This window comes from Phaseolus vulgaris, chromosome 8 (genome assembly GCF_000499845.2).
Source record: "Phaseolus vulgaris cultivar G19833 chromosome 8, P. vulgaris v2.0, whole genome shotgun sequence".
Classification (NCBI taxonomy): domain Eukaryota; kingdom Viridiplantae; phylum Streptophyta; class Magnoliopsida; order Fabales; family Fabaceae; genus Phaseolus; species Phaseolus vulgaris.
Window position 1 is genome coordinate 60,636,732 of NC_023752.2, and position 23,833 is coordinate 60,660,564.

The following is a 23,833-nucleotide window of genomic DNA, read 5'->3' on the forward strand; positions in this document are numbered from 1 at the left end:
ACAAAGTAATTTTACACATTTTCTTATTATTTTACCTTCAAAATTGTGATAAATATTTTTACTTGTTACAAAATAAACAAATAATAATAATGGTTATTAATAATAATTTTTAATTAATTTTTCAAGTAATTATGAAAACTAAACACTAATTTTATTTAGCATTATGTATATATATTTGTTTAAAAAATTTAAAAATCGGACAGATAAGAAAAAGATATACACTTTCAAGTAGTTTAATGAATATTTGTTATAAATAGATAATAAAAACAAATAATTATTTCTTATACATATTTTAGTATAACTTTACTTTTATATGTTAGCAATTACTTTTTATTATAATAATAATGTGACAAATTTTAATTGTATTTATTATTATAAAAAAAATCAAACATTCACAATACCAAGCCTGTATTTTCACTGGTATTTATTAAATTTTATTGATGATGTTTTAATTGAATTATATGGTAACATGGTTTTATTACATTGAGTAATTAGTATGGACATATTATGGAATGTCATGTAAACAAAATTTAAGTAGACAATAAAATAAAAAATTCATAATTATTATAATCTTACAATCTTAAACCATTATTTCACTTTTTCACTTGTTTCTCATTTTTTTTAATCACTCTCAGTACTATGTCAAAACTAAATTTGTAAAAAAAAATTCGACCATCAAGTAAGTTATAACAATGTCTATCTATAATTATCTATAATGCAAATAGTGAGTTATTTCATTTTTATGAATCGTATTTGTATCTTGCTAAAGGAAATACGTGGAACTATTTTAATGTTTCATTGATTATGTTATATATCATTCTGGTAACATGGTTAATACAATTTGATAGATAATAATATTATATTATATTAGCTTGTTTATAAAGAAATGGGATTAAATTAATAAAGTTTAAAAGAATGATTCATCCAAATAGTTGGTGCAAGCATTCTAGTGATTTATAAGGCATTTCACCAAGATCCTTCAACTCACCTTTTTTTTTACACTTTTATATTAACTAGCCAAGAGATTTATCCAAGTGGTTGTTGCTTCTTTTATGATCTTCACAAAACTCAAGTTTCTATTTTATTGGATGAAGTACCCTCTCAGATGTTATAAATGGCCTATGCTGTTTTCTTCCTCAATTTTACTTTATATTCTATTAATATTATTTTTCCAAAAATACATTTTTATTCTATAACTCAAAATATATATATTTTGAAAAAAAAATTAGATTGTAAAATTCAGAATACCTTTTTATAAAAAAAAATATCTTTTAAAAATTGTAGAATTTCAGAATGTATTTTTTTTTTATATTACATTTCAAATTATAAATAAAAAAATACCTTCCCAAATTCTATAATGTGAAATATGTCTCTTAAAAAATACATTTTAAATTAAAGAATATTTTTAAATTTAAAAAATATCTTCTAAATTATATATTCCGAACTATATGTTTTAAAAATTAAATAATATTTTCGTCTTACGTATGAAAAGAAATCATAAAGATGTCCGAAGAAAACGTGGTGTCCTGTTCCGAGATGACGTCAAACAAACAATAACCACATTCTTTAGATGTTTGGATAAGCTACCTCAGAACTGCCCTCCAGAAAAATAAATATTCTTAATAATATAATAATATTTTACATTAAAAAATAAATAAAATATTATTAAAACATTAGTTTATTAATATATGAAGTGTCTGTATTTTACTGTGTGGTGTTAACATATCAGTATCTTACATTAATTGTTAACATTCTTTCTATGTTTAACTATACACTTAAATACTCAAATCTAAAATATGCTTGCTATAGAGTTTATTTTGGTGCCTTAAAATGATTGATTGTAATGCAGATGCAGATGCAGATAGGTATAATACACACACACACACATATATATATATATATATATATATATCATGCAGTGCAGCCTATATATTGAGTATTATATGGTGTTCATGCAGGGAATGGTTTGCTTTCTGAAGCACGAAGACTCTAATGAGAATTTATCTCTTGCATAATTAAGAAAGCATGTAGGAAATTACATAGAGAGGAGCATATACAATTTCTTAATTCCGCTGCTGATGTGTGTACATCAAATAATTAAGGGAAAAGAATGGAAGTTAAGATAGAGGTTTGTGGCAAGTTTTAACAAGTTTGGGGCATTTAATCAGAATACTATAGCTTGGTATAGCACAACCAATCTTCTTCAGTTCTTGAAATGATTGTATGGTCTCAGGATCAAAGCCACCTGCAAACTGAAAGGCATAGTGGTTGATGAGTTGGAGAAGAGGAAATGTTAACTTAAGGGTGTTTCATGAGGATTGTACTCTACTCTACCTGGTGTACTCTGAATGCAAACTTAACTCCTTGTACAAAGAGGTTACCTTCCTGCAAAACTTCATTTGACTCTAGTTCCTTGCTTATCCGTTTCATGTATTCCTTTGCCAGTCTCAATGAACTTAGCTTCATCTGCACTCAATAACAAGATAAAGCCTTTCAACTTTCAATTCATTTTGATGCTAATATAACATAGAGGGTATGAATTTTTTGGGTCATTGAAATCATACTATTCTGGCTGAAGCTTAAAAAGTTGTGTTATATTATGGTCTCAAGGCATAAACAACTGTCTACCTGACCAATAAGGCCTGAGTCCAACATCCACTCCCAAGGGATATGGAAATTCCTGTATCGTTTGCTAATAGCTTCCCTCATCCTCTCTTTAGCACTCACACTTCTCTCCAACCTGCATATTTGAAAGTGGCACTTTCAATTGATTTTATGTATTACTCAAAAGTTTTAGTATGAAAATTCTAAATTTTGTACATGCTCGCCTGTCTTGCAGTGCTTGTATCTTTCTGAGAGTCTGAGACAATGGCTCCTTGGGATTGTCCTCATAGGATGAAACTTCAGATTCAAGATTCTTCAGATCTCTGTAGTTGCAAGCTGCTTCCCTCAGTGCATCCACTTTCTGTTCTGGCCACTGAGGAAAATGTTTTAGCACTGACCTCTCATCCACCAATGAAGATAGTTCCCCATCCAGCCATTTCACAAATGCTTCCACCTCAGAAACATCTGGAAATGAGGCAGACTCTACCTCCTTGATTAAGAAACTGATGAACTCCCCCTGTCTTTGAACTTCTGATTTTATCTGTCCAGGAATGTGCATAGTATCAATGAAAATACATATGAAGATTAATCAACATTAAAAATTTGACCAATGAAAATGAGTATTGAGAAATTTGGGGTTAAACTTACAGCTGAGAGATATGTTGAGCGGTTTTCAATTTCCTCAATCATGTTTCTGCTGAAAGCAACTGTGGGAATTCCATTGGAATGTATTTTGTTTTCCATGGTAGCATCCTTTCGTGTAAGGGAACGATACAACTCTGTTACTTCAGGCACACGGCGCACTGCTTTCAGCCCAACTAGTGATAATTTTGGTGGTGTTGGAGGTGGTGGTGGTGCTATTGGCTGCACTTTAAGTACTTTCTCTTTTTTATGCAGAGGAAGAAGGAGGGCTGCAGAAGGTCTTGGTGGAGGAGCTGGTACTATTGCTATTGCTGGTTTGTCTTTTCTAAGTGCTGAGTCTTGAAAATCTGGATTTGTATGTATATTTGCATTTTCTGATGAACTCTTTTCACATGTGATTACCTGAACTGGTGACGCTTTAAGTTGAATTGGCTCTGAATTGTTGTTGCCATCCATGGATTTCTGTATCTTCTTCCATAGAACTGATTTCCTCTCCAAGTTGTGTGCTTTAAGTGAAATTACCTGTGACTTTAAGCGCCCAACTTCTTCTCTGAGTTCCTGGTTTTCCTTCTGTAGTAACTCTTCTCTTGCCATGTGGACTTCAAGTTTTTTCCTGAGAGAAGTGATCTCAGACTCATTCTCTTCCTGTAGCATTGTCTCTGCTTCCCTCATCAGAAAGATAGCTATAATATGGTTACCAATTTGATGGCTTGTTATTCTTCTAAATTTGGTCTTGCTTTTGAAGTAAGGTTGGTATGCAGGAGTTAAATCTGCAAGAATGCCCCTGAAAATGCTTCCAATGGCCTTATGGACATGAGGGGGACAATGTTCTTGATAAGGATGCTTAGGACATTTCACACTACTTTAATGCACTTTGTTATAAAGACTCATTATGATTTCTTTGTATCAAATTTTATGGGGGATGGGAGATTACTTGGGCTTGATGGCAGCTCTAGTATGTGATAGCTGCACTTAGAGTGCCATGTTAGGTACAACCTTAAACTCTTTGGTCAAATTTACTCTACTTTAATGCTTTTGATTTTAGATTAATCTTTTTCGGGGTGAGATTTCTTGCTTTCTAATTTGTTATAGTGTCATATCTTTGAGGGTTACTGATACATACACCTATGCTGAGTGAGGTTATTTGGCCTTGGTGAGTATATGCTTGTCTTGTCTCATAAACTTCTACTTTTGAATCATCTCCACTCTTGACTCTTATTCAATTCAGATTTATTATTTACCAAACTGGTTTTGAAGTCCTAACATACCTATCTATCTACATGGAACTCTTTCATATTTACATCTCATTGGGGAATGATGCAAGCTCCATGGTCATGGTTGCCTTGTTTTCATCATTTGAGAAGTGCCCTTCTTCTAGTTGAATGGCATTTGGCTATTTCTTTGCTTGTGAAGCAATGAAAAAAGAGGACAAAGGAGGTAGGAAAATGTATCCCATTATAGACAAGTTCATGGAAGGGTGAAAATGTTCACAAGGAAAGGTGGTGATAACTACAGCATACCAAATAAGATCCCTATGATATCTACATTTTTTTTTTCTCAAATAATTATGTTGTCACAAAGCCCCTTCAGAACTCCTTGCCTCTTTTTCTTACTTTCTACTCCTTCCATGGTCTTAAAATCACCACACCTTCTACCCATTCCACAATCGAAAGTGTGAAATTGATGTAGATTGGTACTGCTGAGTCCATGGTCCTATGCTTTAGGTGAAGAACGTGGAAGTAATCAGAAACATTGTTCTTAAAGTATTCGTTCAAAACCTTAGAATTCAGATATTAAATTATGCCCTTTCTCTTCATCATCAAACTACCAACTTCTAGGAAACAACGTATGTGTTTTTTTCTATTGGGGTTGGTAGCTCATGTTAGAAATCTCTTTTCAATGGGAACATAAATCTTCATAACTGATCCATTGAATATATTTAATGGTGGACATTTCAAAAGACTGAGAATTATATCTTTTTTGAAAATGTGATAAACTTTAATTATCCACTATCTCTTTATGTGATAAATCTTCCTCTCATTCTTTATATAAAGAAACTTGTGAGGAAAAAGAAAGACAAGCGAGGGAGAAGAGCAACATAAAGAGAAATGAGATAATAGATATCCACCATAGTGTAAAATTATAAATCCTAGTGAGATGGTAGAGAAATATTGTATTTCATCTTTGTCGGGTGAGATTGAGTGTTATCCTGAAAGAAACAAACATTGTAATTTTCTTTCATAGTGGATACATTTTCTGTATTAGATCTCTGAGTTTTACATTTTACTTTTCAAGTTGAGAAAGTTTTTCACGTTAAAAATCTTCAATGTCATTATTTTATTTGCTCTATTTTTCTTTTATCTACACAAGTGTTCATTTTGTATCTACACTAAAGATAGAGAATTTGTTCTGATTTTCCCACCAGCATTACACATTACAAAAGTTGCATTATTTAAAATTTAGTATGAACTTAGAGAAAGTTGGAGAAAGAAGAAATAATGAAAAGTGGATATGTAGATAGCCTTAAAAGGAGGGAAGAAGTGTTGAAGCATTTGGGAATTGTTGAGAAGATCCCATAACAGCTATAATTTTCTGTAAACATTTATTGAGCGGTTGGAGGTGTATAGTTGGCTAGCATGTACGCATTGAAGTTGAATATTAGGTCAACACATGGAAGACTAAGATATAAAATAATGAAACTTTCAACAATGTTTCTATGTAGCCCCACTTTCCAGCCTTGCATCTTTTATATCCAAACCTTACTATATTTTTCTTATCCACAAAAAAATATGTGCATATACCATTCCTGATGAAACAAAGATATATAGAAAAAAAAAAGTTATTGTTTATTTTTGTTATTGTGACATTCATGTGAAATAATATTTTTGGAAAACTTAGTTGATAACTTTTCATGTCATTTCTCCTTCTATTTTTTTTTTTCATTCACAAAAATTGGGTTATAAAACTTTTCTTAAGAAATTTTGCCTTATTAAATTCTGCCTTAGTCTAAATGAATGACATATTAATAAGTCTATTTTATATGATAATGAAAATAATTCAATTTTTATATTTTAATATATTGGACATATATAAAGTTAAATATAAATCTCACTTAGAAATTGAGTTCAACTTAAATTTCATTTTTTAACATAGTATCAGAGTGTATCATAATCTATTCTCAATTCATTTTTTGTCGGAGAGTCATTCATTTGACTAAGATTAAGACATTGTTGGTTTGATTGAGATTTGAGTATCATAATTCATTCTAGGTTAGAGTTGTTTCATAATCAATGTCACGTAAGACTTTCTTGATCTTGACTAATATAAAACACATTTTTTTTTCAATTTAGGTCAATTCAGGTTATTTCGAATCATATCATTTTTTTTTAAACAATATCAATTATAATTATTATTTTTTTGATGATATAGGTTACAATTATCTTAATCAATATTAATTAAAACTTTCAGGCCAATATTAGGACAACTACTATTTGTTTGTTGATGTTAATTATATAGGATTTTTATTGATGTTAATAGAAGTTATTTTTTTTTATTTATATTGTTTGATTTTTTGGGCAATCCACCGCCATTTACAATATGGTTATTTATTTTTGTCGATATTTATAATAATTAGTTTTTATCAACATCATCAATGTTTTTTTTTTCAAAAATTTGTTAGAATTTTTTCTAATATTGACTAGAAAAACCAATATTAACTAAAATTGTTTTCCCAATGTCAGCTATGAAAACTTTTTGGTCGACAAAAAATAAAAAGTTGATAGAAAAAAGTCCTGACTAGCAATGTGGTAAATATAAATGTAATTGATGTTAGTTTAACACTAACAAGAAAATATTAAAGTAGAAATTAATTTTAAAAATAAAAAATATTAATTGTTATAGTGACTAAATTAAAGATTATTTTAAAGATAAAAAAATAGTTTTTAAATTAATTTATATTATTGTTAAATAATTTTTAAATTGATATCTAATTAACTGTTAAGGTTTTAACTACCAATTATTTAGATTATAAATTAAAAATAAATTTGAATTTCTTATTTAATTCGAGTAACTTTTAGGGTCTCAATCTGAACTTTTATATATTAGAAGTTATGACCATTTAGAAAAATTCTTTAAAAAAATTATCAAATTTTAATATTTTTATAATTTAATAAATAATTCTATTTTTTTTATAAAAAACAATATTTTATAAAAGTTAATAAAGTTGAAGTTGTGTGTACGAGTATGTTAATAACAATTTTTCTGACAGTCACATAAGTAGTAACTTTGGAAAAGAATTACACGTGTTTTTGCCCTTTGTTGGTGTGCCTCGTTAGGTGTCTACCACTACAAATAGATTGGTAGGTAAATCTGTGAATTAATGAAATAAAAATAATGCATGTTCCAGGGAGGATAAAATACTATAAATGAAAAAAAAAAGTTTCATTTTCTTATTTCACCAAAACAACTCAAGAAGCCAAATGAGAGGATTTAAGTTTATAAAACAACCTAACAATGATAACAAATATATATTTCCATCTTTTAACAAAATTATGAGTTGGTGGATTGAGTTATTTACTTTATTATTCACATTTTCTTCCTTCACCTCTATATATTTTTTTCTCACCCATAACAATAATGCATTTACTAAAATACTATATATATATATATATTATTGAAATAAAAAACACTTTTTTTAAAAATAGGTCGAAAAGGAATAGGTTCCTTTCAAATTATGACGTGGAATTGTATTTTATATTAGATTATTTAATTTAAAATATAGTTTTAATTAACTATGTAGTGTTATAGTAGACACATTAATATTTTTTTTATATTATGAAAGTGAGAGAAAAAAAAATATTAGGACTGTAAGAAGAAGGAGCCTCCTTTTCCTTCCAATTTTTTTTTTCAATTAATTTATGCACCCAATTTACATGTGAAATGATAAAAGTATACTTAAATAAAAGAGGGGTGTGAATAAAAAATGTTGTCGGAACCTTTCTTCTGGATTTTCATACCATTTTTAAATTTTTTTTTCATAACGTATATTTTGTATTCTAAATTTGCTTTTTAAAATGAGATTTTGATTTTCGAACTTTATTGTGAAATTTCATTTTCAAAACACAATAATCTATTCTGGATTTATTCTTTTAAATGTATTTTTTAAATTCTAAATTTTCAAATTCAGAATGAAGAATAATTTTGAAATTCAGAATGAAGAATAATTCAAGAATTTTATTTTTATTTTCATGTTGGGTGACCCGGTTCATTGGTACATTATAGACTCCAAAAGTGAGAGGTGTGGAAGTAATAATAAGAAACCATTTTAAGATGAGGCTTCCAAAACTAAGAAAAAAATTTGTTTTAGTACATACTTTAGTAAATCTCATTTTGATTAATGTTCTTTATACATTTCGATTTTGGCCTTTTATGTCATAAATGACATTAACCTTAAATAAAGGACTAGAGTGAAAAATTTAATAGATAAAGGATTAATGAATTTCACTAATAAGATGAAGCACGAAAAAGTATTTTAGAAAAAAGAGATTACCCTCTTTCCTCAGTAATTATACAATAATCTTACAAAGCCATCTCAACATTTTCAATTTCATGCTGTTCAATAACACATGCTTAGAATTGTGAGGCTCGATGTGCATTTTGAGCTATATGTCGCTACCGTGCATTTTGAGCTATATGTCGCTACCGTATATGTCGCTACCGGACAAGTCATGTTAATAAGTCTCGATGATCGACTGCATTAATATATATTAAAGACATTTAACAAAAAAAACAACGACAATTATGAAAATTGTCTATGAATTCTGATTATGTTCTACCCAATCCAAGTGACATCAATGTACCAATATATCTTCTTTATAAATCCGAGATAATGCTATAAATCATTCGGTTCATCACAACAAGGGTTCATGACTAAACACTATAAATAAACTCTGTAAAAAAATGTGTAAGGTATGCTTTTATCAGCTTTACAATATACACTCTCTTTACACAGAGTACTTACTTGAGTGTCAGAGTACCTTTTTCGAATCCACCAACCGAGCACTGATAACAAAAGGAGGAGACTTGAAGGAAGGAACAAGAAAACTAAAGGCACATCAACAATTGTACAATCAGTTCAAGATACTATCTAAGCTCGTTTTACATATACAGTTACACAGAATATGCCTCAAGAATGTAGAATAATATTTCATAAATATGTACATCTGTGTGTTCTACTTTCTTGTACGAAACAAATGTTTAAATTACTTTCTTAGATACAGAATCATGAACACCTTGAGCTCAATGGTGTAAATCTACAACTGATTGGTCTTGATAACTTCTTTGCAAAAGTAAGTCACTGTCAATGTTTTTTTAACCAACATTTACAAACTGACTATTTTGTTCTATGCAACGCAAATGCCTTTGTGAAATTGTTAGAGTTAGACATGGTAAACCATACCAACTTCTAGCAGAGAAGTATGTGCTACGTTCAAGAAAACATCAGGGTCTCTGCAATTTTGGCTTAGAAAAGCGTAAACAACATTTATGGCAAATTTCTTTAGAAGAGAGGATGATTTCTTTGCCTCTGCATAGGAATGTCCAAGTATATAGGTAACACCAGACTCCTTGGCTCTTAAAATCTGTACAGATTCATCTTTATAGGGAGACTCTTGAAGATGGTCAATGTCATTCTTCTTTACACGTGAAAATGGGAAGCTTTTCTCTATGTAACATGAATTATTCAAAGTGTGTGGTGAAAAGGCAAAGTGTTCCATATTCAAGTTTCCACCATCTATACACAATTCTTCTGGTGTTGGTGCTGGATCACTCTCCTCTATTTCCACAAATTGTATTATTGCACTTACCAATTTATTCTCAAAGTTGTAGTTCTCTTGTTGCAGATCCTTGTAACCATACCTCACAATGCAACAAAACATTCGGTACTCCTTTGGCCCAATCCTGCTGATCACCAACCGTTCATTGTCACTGACACAAGGGACTTGAACTGATTTGACACATACAAAAACTAACACTTGATGAAATGCTGGCAAGTTTGTGACAAAGTGACCAAATATAGCAGGAACACCTGAAGCCAGATTACTGAAAATGATTCCTATTCCTGGGACACGGACCATGCCTAAACAAGGTCCCAAGGACAGAATCTTGCTCATTGAAACCTTGTTCTCCACATCAAATTCATGTTTCTTCATTGTTCCATAGTTCCAAATGAACATTATACTCATAAAGATAAAAGATAGCACAAGGGGGATCCATCCTCCTTCAGGGACTTTGTAAATTGAGGCTGAGATGTAAAGCAGTTCAATTGATCCAAACAATGCCAAAAATAAGATGGCTTTTATCATTCCCTGCTTCCAAACAATGACCATAACTAGTGTCATCAAGCATGTTGTCACAAACATTACAGTGGTTATAGCCAGCCCTGCAGACCAAGCAAAATGGTTAGAACTTACATGTCATACTTCAAACATCATAAGCAAACATAGTGGAAGAGAAGTGTACCATAAGCATGACCCATCATGTCTATATCCCTAAGGCCAATCGTGACAGCTAAACAAAGACACATTAATATCCAATTCACTTCTGGGACATAAATCTGTCCATATATTCTGCTTGAAGTATGAACAATCTTAACCGGAGGAAAACAATTTAACGCGCAACACTGGCTTACAATGGAAAAGGTGGCAGAAATCACTGCTTGACTTCCAACAATGGCTGCGAAAGTTGCCACTATGAAAACTGGCCAAAATACAGTTTCTGCAGAAAACAGTAGCCCAATTACACTAGAGGCCATAAATAACATTGACAGCCTGTTGCTTCTTGAAATAATTTCTTGACTCTTTTTTTTATCAGCAAAAAATAAATAAAATAAAATGAGACAATTCATGGATGTCCCAACGAAATAATTTCTTGCCTGGTATGGCTTTGTAGAAACTGTCCTGAGTAGCATGATGATGCTTGGAGAGAAATGCAGCCTCTCCCATATATGCAAAAATCAGGCAGGGATACACTAGACATGTGAAAGCTACCTGAGATTTAAGGGCATCTGTTAAAGCAATGTATCATTTTCAACTTAGTTAATCATTTATTTAACTATACTCTCAAAAATGTATATTTACCTTTATTGAGAGTGCAGAAAAATGACCCAAAGCAGCATACATTGCCTCCACTCCTGAGACAGTATCACAGGAAAATTAATCCCACTACTCTAGCTGTTATATTATAGATGCTCATGAAAAAAAAATACAAAATACTATATCATATGTACCTGTGATTGAAAGCACAATTCCACCTAATGACATCCAACCTTCAATGCCAGTGGCTTTGAGGAACTTCAACATGTAGAATGGAGAAAGTGCACGGTATATTTGCCGGTTCCAGTGGAATATGTTGTATATACCAATACCACTTATACACAAAAGCCATGCAGCAACTACTGGGGCAAACATGAAAGCAACTCTATGTGTCCCATGATGTTGAATGGAGAAAAGGACCACTAAAATGACACACGAGATTATGACAACATAATCTGCATAAATAATGTAGAGCTTTAAAAAGTGTGAATAGATATAAAGGTTTTTGAAAGATGTTTGGTGGGCTTACTGTCATGGAGTTCTTTGATCTTAACTTGAACTCCTGAAACTGCTGAAAAAACTGAAAGGAGACACAAGGAATGTTCACAGATTCAAAGGAGAAACAAATAATATATAATGCCATTTGAAATATATAATGTTCTGGTGCAAGAGAACCCTAAGCAACACATTTTTCATACAACAAATCTTCCTTGAAAGAAGAATAGCACTTACCCTTTCTACCAAACATATTAATCAGAAAGCATAAAATGTCAATAACCTTCAGTAACTTGTACTCCTTTCCAGGATAATATGAACTTAGACTTTACTACATCATACATTATGAAATGCACAACTATTGTGAAGTAATGTTTGAGATGCATATCCATGATTAGAGTTAATTTGGATAAAGTTCTCAATAAGTACTTGAATAAGAAGATAATAAAAAAATTAGGGAGATAAAATGAATCAATTTCTCTCAAATTAAAATGAACTTATGCAATTCAACTTTTCAAAAGCTTTCTTATCCAACTTCATGTAGCTTGGAATACGTAAGTTAGTTTGAACTTGTGTAAAAAAATTGATTCATTTTACCTCCTTCATTCATTAAGTTTGTCTCCTATAAGTATTTGTTGAGAAGTTTGTCCACAGTGACTCATGGTACAGTTTCTGTAAACAATACAATATTTAATCTGAAACATGTGATGACAAAATTAACAAGAATAACAATTTTAGAAATGGGTATAATGACCTAAAGCTGCCATTTAAGGGATGCAGTCATGTAACTATAACAAAGTGAATGATGGATCACATACTTCATGTGTTCTTATAGAAGCTCATGGGCTGCTCTTGATCAACTACCTGATATTGCAGGTGTAATCACACCATCACCAATTGTCATACAGGTTCCTAGCAGAACAAAGATCAACAGTCCTTTTTGGAACCTCTGGTGCTTTTCAAAGAACAACTTCAAATGAGAAGAAAGCCATGTGTCTTTAGAATCTTGGGTGGTATAAGCAGATAATTTCTCATCCGTGGCTTGCTGATTAGGTAAAATGCTTAGTCTTGCATGCCGGCAGAGAAGTGAGTATAATGCAAAGGTACCTCCTGCACAAGTCAACCACTCATTCTAAAAACATTTCACTAATCATCCTCAATAACATGAGAGATTCTTAGATGCTCATGGAGCAAGAGGTTTTCTTGCTGTCTACAACTGAGACAAAATAATGACTCATTTAGCTAACTGTTCAACATACAATGTTAAGTCAGGAAGTAAATTAATCCTGAAATATACTCTGCTAATTAATAAATTGTGTTATTCGTGATTATATTTCTAGACTTTGCTTCTCTTTTTTCCATTTGGTAAAGCACAAGGTTCAGCAGTGGTGTAACTTTTGGTTTAAAAGAATACGAATATAAAATTATATAACTTTCCTAAGAAGTTATAATTGGCATAGTGCTAGATAGGGAAATAAAAACAAAAAGGTGTTGAACACCATGATGTGGAAATAGTGCTATTTGAGGAAAAAGTTTGTAGCTTGTAAGCCTGAGAAAATGGACAGAGACACATGATGAGATGAGCACCATGATCATGATTCAAGACTTTACCTTCCCCACTGTCATCGGCAGACATCACGATGAAAACATATTTGAAGAGAGCAGTAAGGGTAAATGTCCAGAAGATAAACGAAAGCACACCAAAAATCTCCTCATCATTTTCTTTGAGTCTCAACTTCCCTGAAAATGTGGTCTTGTAAACATAAAGAGGAGAAGTACTGAGATCACCATAAACTATTCCAAGACTTTGGTAAGCTAGAGTGAGCACAGTTGCACAAGACGTTCTCTTTAAATTCTGATACATGAAGTCAAGCATAAGAAATTAGTAATATACAGTGTTCTAGCCAGGTACCATAATAGCCAATATGACAAAGTAAATCAAATTTCTATTCAAGCATTCTATGAACTTCTGAGTATCATCATGAACATTCCAGTTTATTATCTTTCAAATTTCAAAAGGGAAATGTTAAAATTGAGAATTCCTCCCTAATTAAGCCCTGCTCCGACCAACATTCTCCATAATTCAAAACACAAACATTAATCAAATGTGAAAAATTGAAGGAGTGAAATAAATAGAGAGATAAGAAGCAGCTCATCAAAATCAGATGCCCAGAAAAACTTGGTTGGATGGCATCAACCTCGATAAGCTCAGCCATAAAGTACAAATAGCAAGATGAGGATCCAATGTAATGTTTAAAATGAGTAACATGCAATGCCAAAAACCAGTAAATAATTAAAAGGAGACATCAAGAAAAGGACACTGGCTTTAAAATCTGAAGCAGAACATGGCAATGTCCTTCTTATACACCTTAGGGGAACACTATGAATGCAAGTAACATCTCATAGTTTTCAACACAACAGACAAAAGTAACAAAACCCCATTTAACTCAAAAAACAATTTAGAAAACATGGCAAAATGAAGACATTCACTGAATAATGACCATGTAGAAATGGATCAGTGATTAAAAAAGCTTAATAGAGACCATGAAAATATTGAAGGGTGGCAGTTCCTTCAGCTTATAGACTGAACAAAATTAAGAAAAGAGTACCTGCTCAGACATTCCATGTTCCACAAATTGTTCAGATGGGTTCATGGCTGAAAGAGAAGGAAAAGTGGGGATGATGATTCAGAAGCAAAGATGAGGTCAGTTATGACAAGACAGAGAATAATATATAGAAATAAAGGAAGGAGAATACAGGAAATGAACAGTAGAAGAAGTGAAGTAGTAGAAAGGCAAGTGGTGTGTGTGTCCAAAGAAGTTGCAAAATGCATTCAATGCTCTTTTACTCTCTCATGGTGGACTTATTAACCAACCTAACACCTTCCCCACACCCCTCAAAATCAAAATGAATGGTAAACAACTTTTTTTCCCTTCAAATACTAACTATCAGTAGTATTTTTCACATCCAGTGTAGATGTAGACGAATTCAGTTAATATTGAAGTGATTTACTGTCTTATAAACAAATGTAAATAGTCTTATATATCTACATTACTTTATTTTTTTAAAATGACCATTCTTGCAGTATCTATCTTGAGCTTAGTTTCTAATCCTAACTAACAAATATAAATATCTTTCCTAAATCTTCAACCATGAACAGAAATTCAATAGTTAGCTCTAATGTTGGGTACTTATAGGTATTTTTTGGTATAAGATGCTCATAGGTTTTGTGATTTGGTACATGTCTCTTTCCATGTTTCAAGTAACTGGCATTTTCATTTCATAATTGTAATCTATGGTTTCATATAAGTGGTATAGTTTCAGCCTATGATGTCAGTAAAATAGAATTGGGAACGATTCTTAAAATATATGTATAACAGACAACCATCTAACATTTTTTTTTCACATAACGGATATTCCTTACAATAAATAATATTTTTTCAGAAGAAAAATTCACTATATGAAGAGCTAATTCTTCATTATTATTTTCCTGCACAAAATTAGAACTGAAAACTCAAGAACATAACATTTGAAGAAACCATCCATTGGTAAAAAAATTGTCAAAGGTAAATTTATTACCACCCAGTTTTGTCAATTGTTTGAGCTAGAAAGATTACTTAGTCAATGTTTGGTAGTGGAGTTTTAAAGAAAAAGAGGGGCCATTTTTTTTATTTGTCAATTAAGATCGTTATTAGTTATATAATGTTTATAGAAACAAATAAAATATGAAAGTCTATCTTGAGATAACATTACTAGATTAAATCATCGCATATGAGATATTGTTCACTTTGAAGTTTTTGAGTTTCGTCACAGTTTTTTTTATCTTTAAAATACGTTTTAATGGATTAAGGACGAAAGATGTATCTAAATTGTTCTTAACTTCATTTAACTTAAGCGATGTAAAGCTACATATCGACAATAACGAAATAGTATAAAATATTGTAATATTATTTAGTCATAAATTGTTAAACACAGGAAACTTGTTAATTTTTTTATAATTATTTTGAAGTTAGGTTTAAATTGTTTCTAATTGTTTGAAGCTTAAAACCCATATTAGAAATGAATTTTTACTCCTTTTCTTTTCCTCCAAACTGCAATTTAGAACATTTAAGAGACATTAAAGTGAAATATTTTCTTTAGAGAAACTTGTGGGAATAATGAAAATATAATTATGATATCTTAGGGTAGGGTAATTGAACCGACTTCAATTTTCCAAGTGGGGCATGTTCATAATAAACTAGGAACATGGAAGTAGATGAATGTCTGGTCTTCATTGACCTTATGATCACATCCAATAATAGAAAAAGAGCTAAGTTTTCCACCAAAAACACAGTTTTTGAGGGTGCAAATTTCCACAGTTGAAGTTCACTTAGAGCAACCCTTTCATTTCTTGTTAAGAACAACTTTTGGCCAACCTGAATTAGGCACCTAGGTTGTGATGTTAACAACCTACCAAACTACACAAAAGATCCTAAGAAAACTTGTAAAATTTTCTTTATCCTTCTCTTTTTGTGCTTCATGCTCTCATTTATGTAGTTCTTTTGTTGTTGTGAGCATCTAAATCTGTGCTAGAGGAAATGAAAAGAGAATTGAAATTTCATGTATTCATTTGATTTCATCATTCACCAACAATAAGGTGAGTGAGCTTTCACAAGTGATTGATAGTAACAAGTGAACATATTTTGGAATCTTGGCCAAGATCAACTTATTTATTGCCTATATAATTGAAGACAACGAAACTTTTACTATTATTTTACAATATCAACTAATTATTGGATTTCACCATCACATAACAACGAAATATTGTTATACAAAAATTGTTTATTACTCACTATTCTTTGGCAATAATTAAAGAGCTCAAAAATAAATTATTTTATTAAAAATAGACTTTAAAATATATGTTTTCATTCCTAAAATATGTTTAAATTTTCCTTTTGACTTTTAATCACTTTTGTTTTTCTTTTAACTTCAAAAAATTACCTAGTATTTGATCTCTATTGCTACACTACCAGTGAAAAATATATAATAAAAATTTAGGAATCAAAAGAAAAAATTAAAAGTGTTTCATAAAACCACTTAAGAAAATCAAAGTTTTGACAAAAAAAAATACAGAACAAGTTAAATGTAAAATAAAAATATATTATAATCAAGGTACAAATTCGAACACATTCAGAAATATACATAGGAAATATAAGTCACTGCTATTAATAAATCATCAATGTTACATTTAAGAATTCAATTAGTTAAAAAAATTATCTTAAACATGGTTTTTAAATAACTATCAGAAGAGTTTAATTAATAGTTATAAAAATATTTTAGTATATTAATTAATAAAAAAATTATTTACAGGTACATCTATAATACACCAAATTATAGCTGGAAAAAGAGAAACTAGTTTCACTTCAAAAGATCACTACAAGAAGATCATTAAATAACAACTAAATTTAGAGATAAAAATAACTAGTCATTATATTAACTAAATTATATACTATTTTAGAAAAAAAAATATTACTATCTAAAATGGTTTTTATTATTAATAAAAAATTATATAATGATTTCTAAATTGATATCTAAATCAGTTAACAAGGTTTTAGATACTAATATTTTAAATTTTAAATTAGTCTTTAAAAGACTAATAGAGACTAATTTAGAATCTAAAATAATTAGTAGTTAAAACTTTTGTAGTTAATGGTTGGATACCAATTTATAAATCATTTAATATTTTTTATTAATAATATAAATACTAAAAAAAATTTAGTTTATAAATTATTCTTTAGTTTAATCAAATAATAACTAATTATTTTAATCTCTAAAATTAATTTTTATTTAATAATTATCTTGTAATACTCAACAATTTTGAAATTACATTCTATCATATTATATTATAAACTGATATAGTTATCAAAAACATTTTACATAATATAATAACACTGTCTTACTCTAACAGATCCTATTTTCTCCAAACTTGAAATATATTATTTTTTTAAAAATGGATTGTCCTAAGCAGTGAAAATATAGTATTGAATAATTGTGAATTTTTTTTTTATCAGCAAAGAATAAATAAAATAAAATAAAACACTTTAGGAGTGTTCCAACCCTTATACAAAATCTTAAAACCAAGTTTTCTAGTACCCTGTCAACTAGGAATCCGACAAACATTGCACTCCAGATCAAATAAAATGAGACACTTCAGGGGTGTCCCAACCCTTATACAAAACCCCAAAATCAAGTTTCCTAGTAGTCTGCCAATTAGGAATCCGACAAACATTGCACTACAGATCAAAGATAAAATTTCAGACAAGATAAAAAACCCAACAAATACAGTTACCTCACCCACCAAATATGTCATAGAATAATTGTGAACCTAAAATGGATAAGTATTTAGTTTTACTATGAAATCCATTATGATAAATTGAAGTGTAACTGCAAGATGAATTAGATATATAATTGTTGATACATTGCATGTTTGAAAAGATGGAAGAGGAATTTGAGAATGGAGGTTCTGTGGTTGGTGTGCTTTCTGTATCAAATATTAATGAGTCGTCCCCACTTCCATCAAACATGCCGCACGACTCAACTTCACAAACCTTCAACCTTATCCATTACTTTCTTACTTCATTCTCTCACTAAACTAAAAACATAATAATACGTATTTAACTATATAACCTAGGTTAAATAAACGTGTTTTTACTCTTTTTTCAAATTCATGTTGTTAAAAATCACACGATAACATTAAGGATCACGTAATGTTTTCTCTACTTTTAGTTTTTATTTTGTCTTTTAAATCTAAATAGAATAGATTCATATATATGTAATATCAATATCTTATTATTCATTGATTTTGATACTATGGTTGAAACTTTTCTAAGAGATATACTAAAAAGATAAGGATAAACAATCTAGAAAAAAAAAGCATTATACTTTCATAAAATCGCTAATACACCACAAGAAATAATTAAATAAATTAAATTTAGAGATAAAAAATAATTAGTCACTAGACTAAATTATATATTAATTTAGAGATTAAAAAATTATTGATATATAATTTGATTTCTATTATTAATCAAACATTATAAAATAATTTATAAATTTATATCTAAATTAGTTACCAAAATTTTAGTTATTAATATTTTATATTCAAATTAGTCTAAATAACTAATAGAGACTAATTTAGAACATAAGTAGTCTGTAGCTAAAATCTTAATAGTTAATATATCAATTTAGAAACTACTTTATAAATTTGTATAATAATAAAAATTATTTTAGATATCAATAATTTTTTAATTTATAAAATGGTTTCTAATTTAATTAATAAAGTGACTAATTATTTTTGTCTCTAAAATTAGTTTCTATTTATTAATTTTCTTGTAGTGATGTTTGATAAAAAAAAAAAATCACTTTTTTTTTTCAAAATAAGGTTACGAACCTAAAATGAAACACTAGTAAATTTTTCATTTTCCTTTGGCTTCTTAAAATAAAAGAAAGCTTATTAAGATACATTTAATTTTTGTAAAACCAAAATGTATAAAATAATGAAATAATAATACATTTTTGGTTTGTTATTATTTTTTAAAAATCAAAGTAATTTTTGAAGTATGTGAAAGATATCCTTACATTTGTCATTTATGAGGCATTAATGATTGAAATGAAAGAGGTGCAGGAGCAATCGAAGTAAACAAAAAGCAACTAAGCACGTAACGAATATAAAAAGGACAACTCACAAGTTTCCATGATTGTGTGTTTTGATTCAAACTACTTTACAAATTGATGTTTTCAATGTTCACTCTGTAAACTCTCTTAAGCTTAATTACGAATTAATCAACAAAAGTGAGGCTAATTATTAAGAGTGGACTCAAAATACAATCTACATGTATAATATTACATATCCTGAAAATTGAAGAAAAAATGAAGTTTTAATTATAAATTTTCTTTATTATTTAATAAAATAAAATAAAAATTATAAGAATACGCTCATAAGTTGTATGAGAATAAATTTATTTATATTAAATAAATTCTTAAACAATTTAAGGGATATTTAGTAATATTTTAAATTATTATTAAGGAACGAGAATGATTATGAATTAATAGCATTATTGTAATTAGAATTATCCAATTAGCATATTCATTTCTCATCTTCTAGTGTCATGTAGGTCTCACTTAATCAATGTTTTTCGTTTGTATATCATTTTTTAAAGTGAAAAGAAGTAAAAGAAATTAATATTAAATATGTTTTTTTTCTTATACATTTATGTAAAAAAAAAAAAATTCACGATTCAAATTTTAAATTTTTTTAGAATGAGTTATTATTAGTTTTTTTTTCACGTTACACACATTGAACATTCTTTTGTTAGGTAAAAAAACCCTGATAGAATCTATTCTAATAATTTAATAATTTATCTACAAAGTTTAAAAGTTTGAATTAAAGATAAAAAGTTAATTTTAAGTTTTCATACGAAAACGAAACACATATTTTAAAAAAATACTATTAAATTATCACTTTTTCTTGATATATGAATGTCATTTGAATTATTGTTTTAGCTATATATGTCGTTGATTTTTTGGTGTTTGAATGATTTTAAATAGCTCTATCCATTTGAATTTTTTTTTAAAAATATTATTATTTTTAGAATAAACAAAATAAGAAGATTTTTTTTTTTGTCGTGTGTGAAATAGAACTAAACTTGCTTTGCAAATAGGAAGAGTTTTTGTGTAAAGTCACATGTTGTATTGAAAATGAATTTAGTAAGCTATTTGTTGAATTTGTTGAATCATGCTAAAAATATCATAGTATTATTTAAATATAGATATATTTCATGTGATCCATATGCCAAGGAGATGAAAAAGTTAATGGTCATCTAAAATTTGATTTTAAATGCAAAGGCTCTAATTTTGTAAGTTTGTTGATTGTTTCTTAGGTTTCTATTAATAATTAAGAGAACAATTTTGCTTCAACTATGGGAATGTTTACAAAATCTATATACTTGTTTAGGCCACAAGGAATTGGATATTAAATGTGTTTAATCACATTCATTGTCTTTTGGCATTAGTTTACTTTTTTATGTACTTTTTAATGGTAAATATATTGTTATTGAATGTGGGCAATTAACAATGATAAATAAGATGGTAAAATCTACACAAACTTTGATGGTATTGTGTAACTTTTATTTATTTATATATATATATATATGTATATTTGAGATGTAAGTCATAAATATGTAAATCTAAGAAATTTGTAGGCATGCATGTTAATTTCAGTTTTATTTAATAAAACAAGGTATAAACAGCAAGATTAAGTTAAAATAGCTAGAATAAAGAATGTAATACTTTTGGAGATAAATTTCAAATAATTAAATTCTTTAAATCATTTTTATACACCTTTGTCTTGATAAAAATTATTAATTTTGACTCTTTACCATAATTAAATTCCAAGTTCCTTTATGAAAATAAGGAGTTATCACTTCCAAATTTCACAATCTAAAAGTTATTTTTACTTTTGAATTATAAAATATAAAAATCCTTTTTTATCTTTGAATTGTATAATTCTAAATTATACACTTTAGAAACATAAAATGATTTTAAAATTGTGAAATTTAAATATATATTTTTTAAATAAAAGAATAAGTTTTAAATTTTGTAATCCAAAAATTAAAAATAATATTTAAACTTTTGCAATAAAAAAACTTTTTCAAATTTTATTACTCGAAAAACACTTATCTGAAAAAGAAGAAAGTGATAATTTTCATACTAATGTGATACAGGATAAATGTACAGAGAAGGAAGAAGAAATTCTCGGTCCATAAATCATTAGGCCCACTAAGAAATTTCTAGTCCGTAAATGATTGGCCCAATTCGCAGAAATTTCTAGGCCCAAGCTTTTATACACGGCTGGGTGACAGGAATTTCCTAATATACCCTTCCTGGTTCTCCTTTTATGTTCATCCGTCACACTCTTTCTCTTCTTCCTCCCTCTCTCTCCTCATATTAGCCTTCGCTGCATGATATTTCTTCTTCCAAACTTCAACATTATCCTTCTGCGTAACCTCTATGTCTCTCTCTGAAGCTCTTGTTCATGTACAATGGCTGCAAACACCATATCACCATGAAAGAGACCTTAGCGGCTAGTGTCTCTGTTTATCACTCGCACCCTCGTCTTAATTTCCCATTTCCATTCCAAAACTCGAAGTTTTTTTCATTTTCTGAAAAATACTTTTAAAGAAGATATACTTTGACAGATGACATTAATTTGTGTAGTGAAAACACATTTTGAAGTGAATATAATGTAGTTTATATTGTACATGATGTTAGCTAGTATGAATTCGCCTTCCTAAGGGTGAAGCCAACTGTTTGAATCTGAAAAACAGAGTCCTGAAGATGAGTTCCTTCACACGGCTGCCAGAAACACTATACAAGGGCTTGTAAAGAAGTAAATATGATAACATGTTTTCATCTGATTATCTGTCTTGGGAGTTTGATTTACTAGTCTTATAGTGTTGAAACAGGTGACACATTTATAATTCTTGGTACTGCTTGCATTTGTACTAAGGCAGTTTACCTAAACTCAAAGATGTTTTTCTGTAAAAAATGTAACAAGCATCTTTTTATTTGTGAAAGCTGATTCGATCGGTCATCGGTAGTCGATGACGTCAGCATCAGAGAACCACGTGGACCACTCGCAGGGTGACACGTGGACCAGGTGGCAGAGAGGTCGGGGGACGATCGCCAAGAGAGGTGATCGGTGGTCAGTAACCAAGTTACCACCGACAGATCAGGCGACAGAGAGGTCGGGGGATAGATCACCCAGAATGGTGATCGGTGGTCAGTAGCCAAGTGACCACCAGCAGATCAGTTCCTAGACTCGCGCCTGGAGGCAGAGCGCGATAAGCGAATAAACACTGATCAGTCATCGGTGTACTGTCGTCGGGGTCTCGTGTTACACGCAGTTAAACGGGGACTAAGGTTCCCAGCGAGAGCGTTACGCATGGACCTCGCATGAGCACACCTCAAGGAATCGTGCACGAGAGTGGCCTGAGGGAACTAGTAAGCCAGTCGGTGATTGGTGATTCCCTCAACCCATTACGTGCGTGGCATCGTGAAGGGTAAGTCGCCTACGCGGAGAGTAACGTTTGGTGAGTGTGCCTAGACCAGCCACACCCGACGTTCTCCTAAGAGTATGCAATTTACCTAGATAAGAGAAGCATCCTAAGTTATTCCGCAAGGGCGTAACTTAGGCAGACAAAGAGAGGCGCTAAAGCCCTTCCAGTAAGTGACACGTGTGTGGTTAGATGTGAGTTGCAGGCCTCCACGTGTCATCATCTGAGAGGGGTGCGGTCCAGACAAAAGAGCACTCCGTACCGCTAAAGGTACAGACAGGCGCAGCCAAGCGCAGACATGCGCAGACTCTCACGCTCCCCATTGCTGATTCTGAAGGTACGCTTTCTCTGAAAAGCATAACAGGGTTCTGACACATGCCAGAAAAGCATAACAGAATTCTGTTATGCCCAGAAGCAGGGAAAGAGAGATAAAAGGGAGAATCAGAGTGAGAGTGGAGGAGGAGAAAAAAGATAGACGAAAAACAGAGTGCAAGTTTTTTCTCACACACACATTACTAGTTTCCAGTTTCTGGTGGTTCTGTTGGACTAACTTGATCGTCGGAGCGCAAACGGCCGCTAGAGGCGCCGTCTGTGTGTTTTGCAGGTCACATTTGAAGACATCTGAGAGAAAGTTCGGGGAGTGATTCCGCAGAAGACGCAGTCGCGTAGACGGGGCAGAGAGTGCCACGAAGCGATTCCTCCACGTTCGAGTTGCCGGCAGGATCAAAAGCAAAGTAAAATAACCTTAAAACATTGTTTATGAATTATTTTATGTTTTGTAACAGGATTTGTTCCCAAAGTTTTTCAGTGAATAGTGAATGCAATGAGAAGTTGTGTACAAGTTGTTGCAGAGGACAATATGCCACTAAAGACATTCAAAAGAAATGTTAAAATTGAGAAGTGAGATCATCT

General features: G+C 30.4%; 2 protein-coding genes and 1 long non-coding RNA gene across 4 annotated transcripts; 1 reads left to right on the forward strand and 2 right to left on the reverse strand.

The window, feature by feature from the left end:
* Positions 1-1,738: 1,738 nt before the first annotated feature.
* On the forward strand, positions 1,739-4,296 carry LOC137826528 (uncharacterized). Its single transcript, XR_011083530.1, has 3 exons — positions 1,739-1,865; positions 1,959-2,376; positions 2,840-4,296. It is a non-coding gene; the product is annotated as an uncharacterized lncRNA (long non-coding RNA).
* On the reverse strand, positions 1,991-3,918 carry LOC137826526 (INCREASED PETAL GROWTH ANISOTROPY 1-like protein 1). Of its 2 annotated transcripts, none has more exons than XM_068632516.1 (5): positions 3,253-3,918; positions 2,829-3,145; positions 2,629-2,740; positions 2,335-2,466; positions 1,991-2,252 (listed from the first exon to the last, which is right to left on the reverse strand). In XM_068632516.1, exons 1-5 carry the CDS (start codon positions 3,916-3,918, stop codon positions 2,118-2,120), a joined length of 1,362 nt encoding a protein of 453 aa, XP_068488617.1. In that variant the 3' UTR covers positions 1,991-2,117. The 2 variants fall into 2 exon arrangements, with proteins under 2 accessions (XP_068488617.1, XP_068488618.1); XM_068632517.1 differs by having other exon boundaries at positions 2,043-2,252; positions 2,382-2,466.
* Positions 4,297-9,426: 5,130 nt separating the features above from the next.
* Positions 9,427-14,998, reverse strand: LOC137824371 (potassium transporter 1). The gene is made up of 9 exons (XM_068630003.1): positions 14,441-14,998; positions 13,443-13,686; positions 12,696-12,941; positions 11,866-11,916; positions 11,531-11,791; positions 11,382-11,434; positions 11,177-11,291; positions 10,765-11,019; positions 9,427-10,684 (listed from the first exon to the last, which is right to left on the reverse strand). Exons 1-9 carry the CDS (start codon positions 14,483-14,485, stop codon positions 9,684-9,686), a joined length of 2,271 nt encoding a protein of 756 aa, XP_068486104.1. The 5' UTR covers positions 14,486-14,998; the 3' UTR covers positions 9,427-9,683.
* Positions 14,999-23,833: the final 8,835 nt, after the last annotated feature.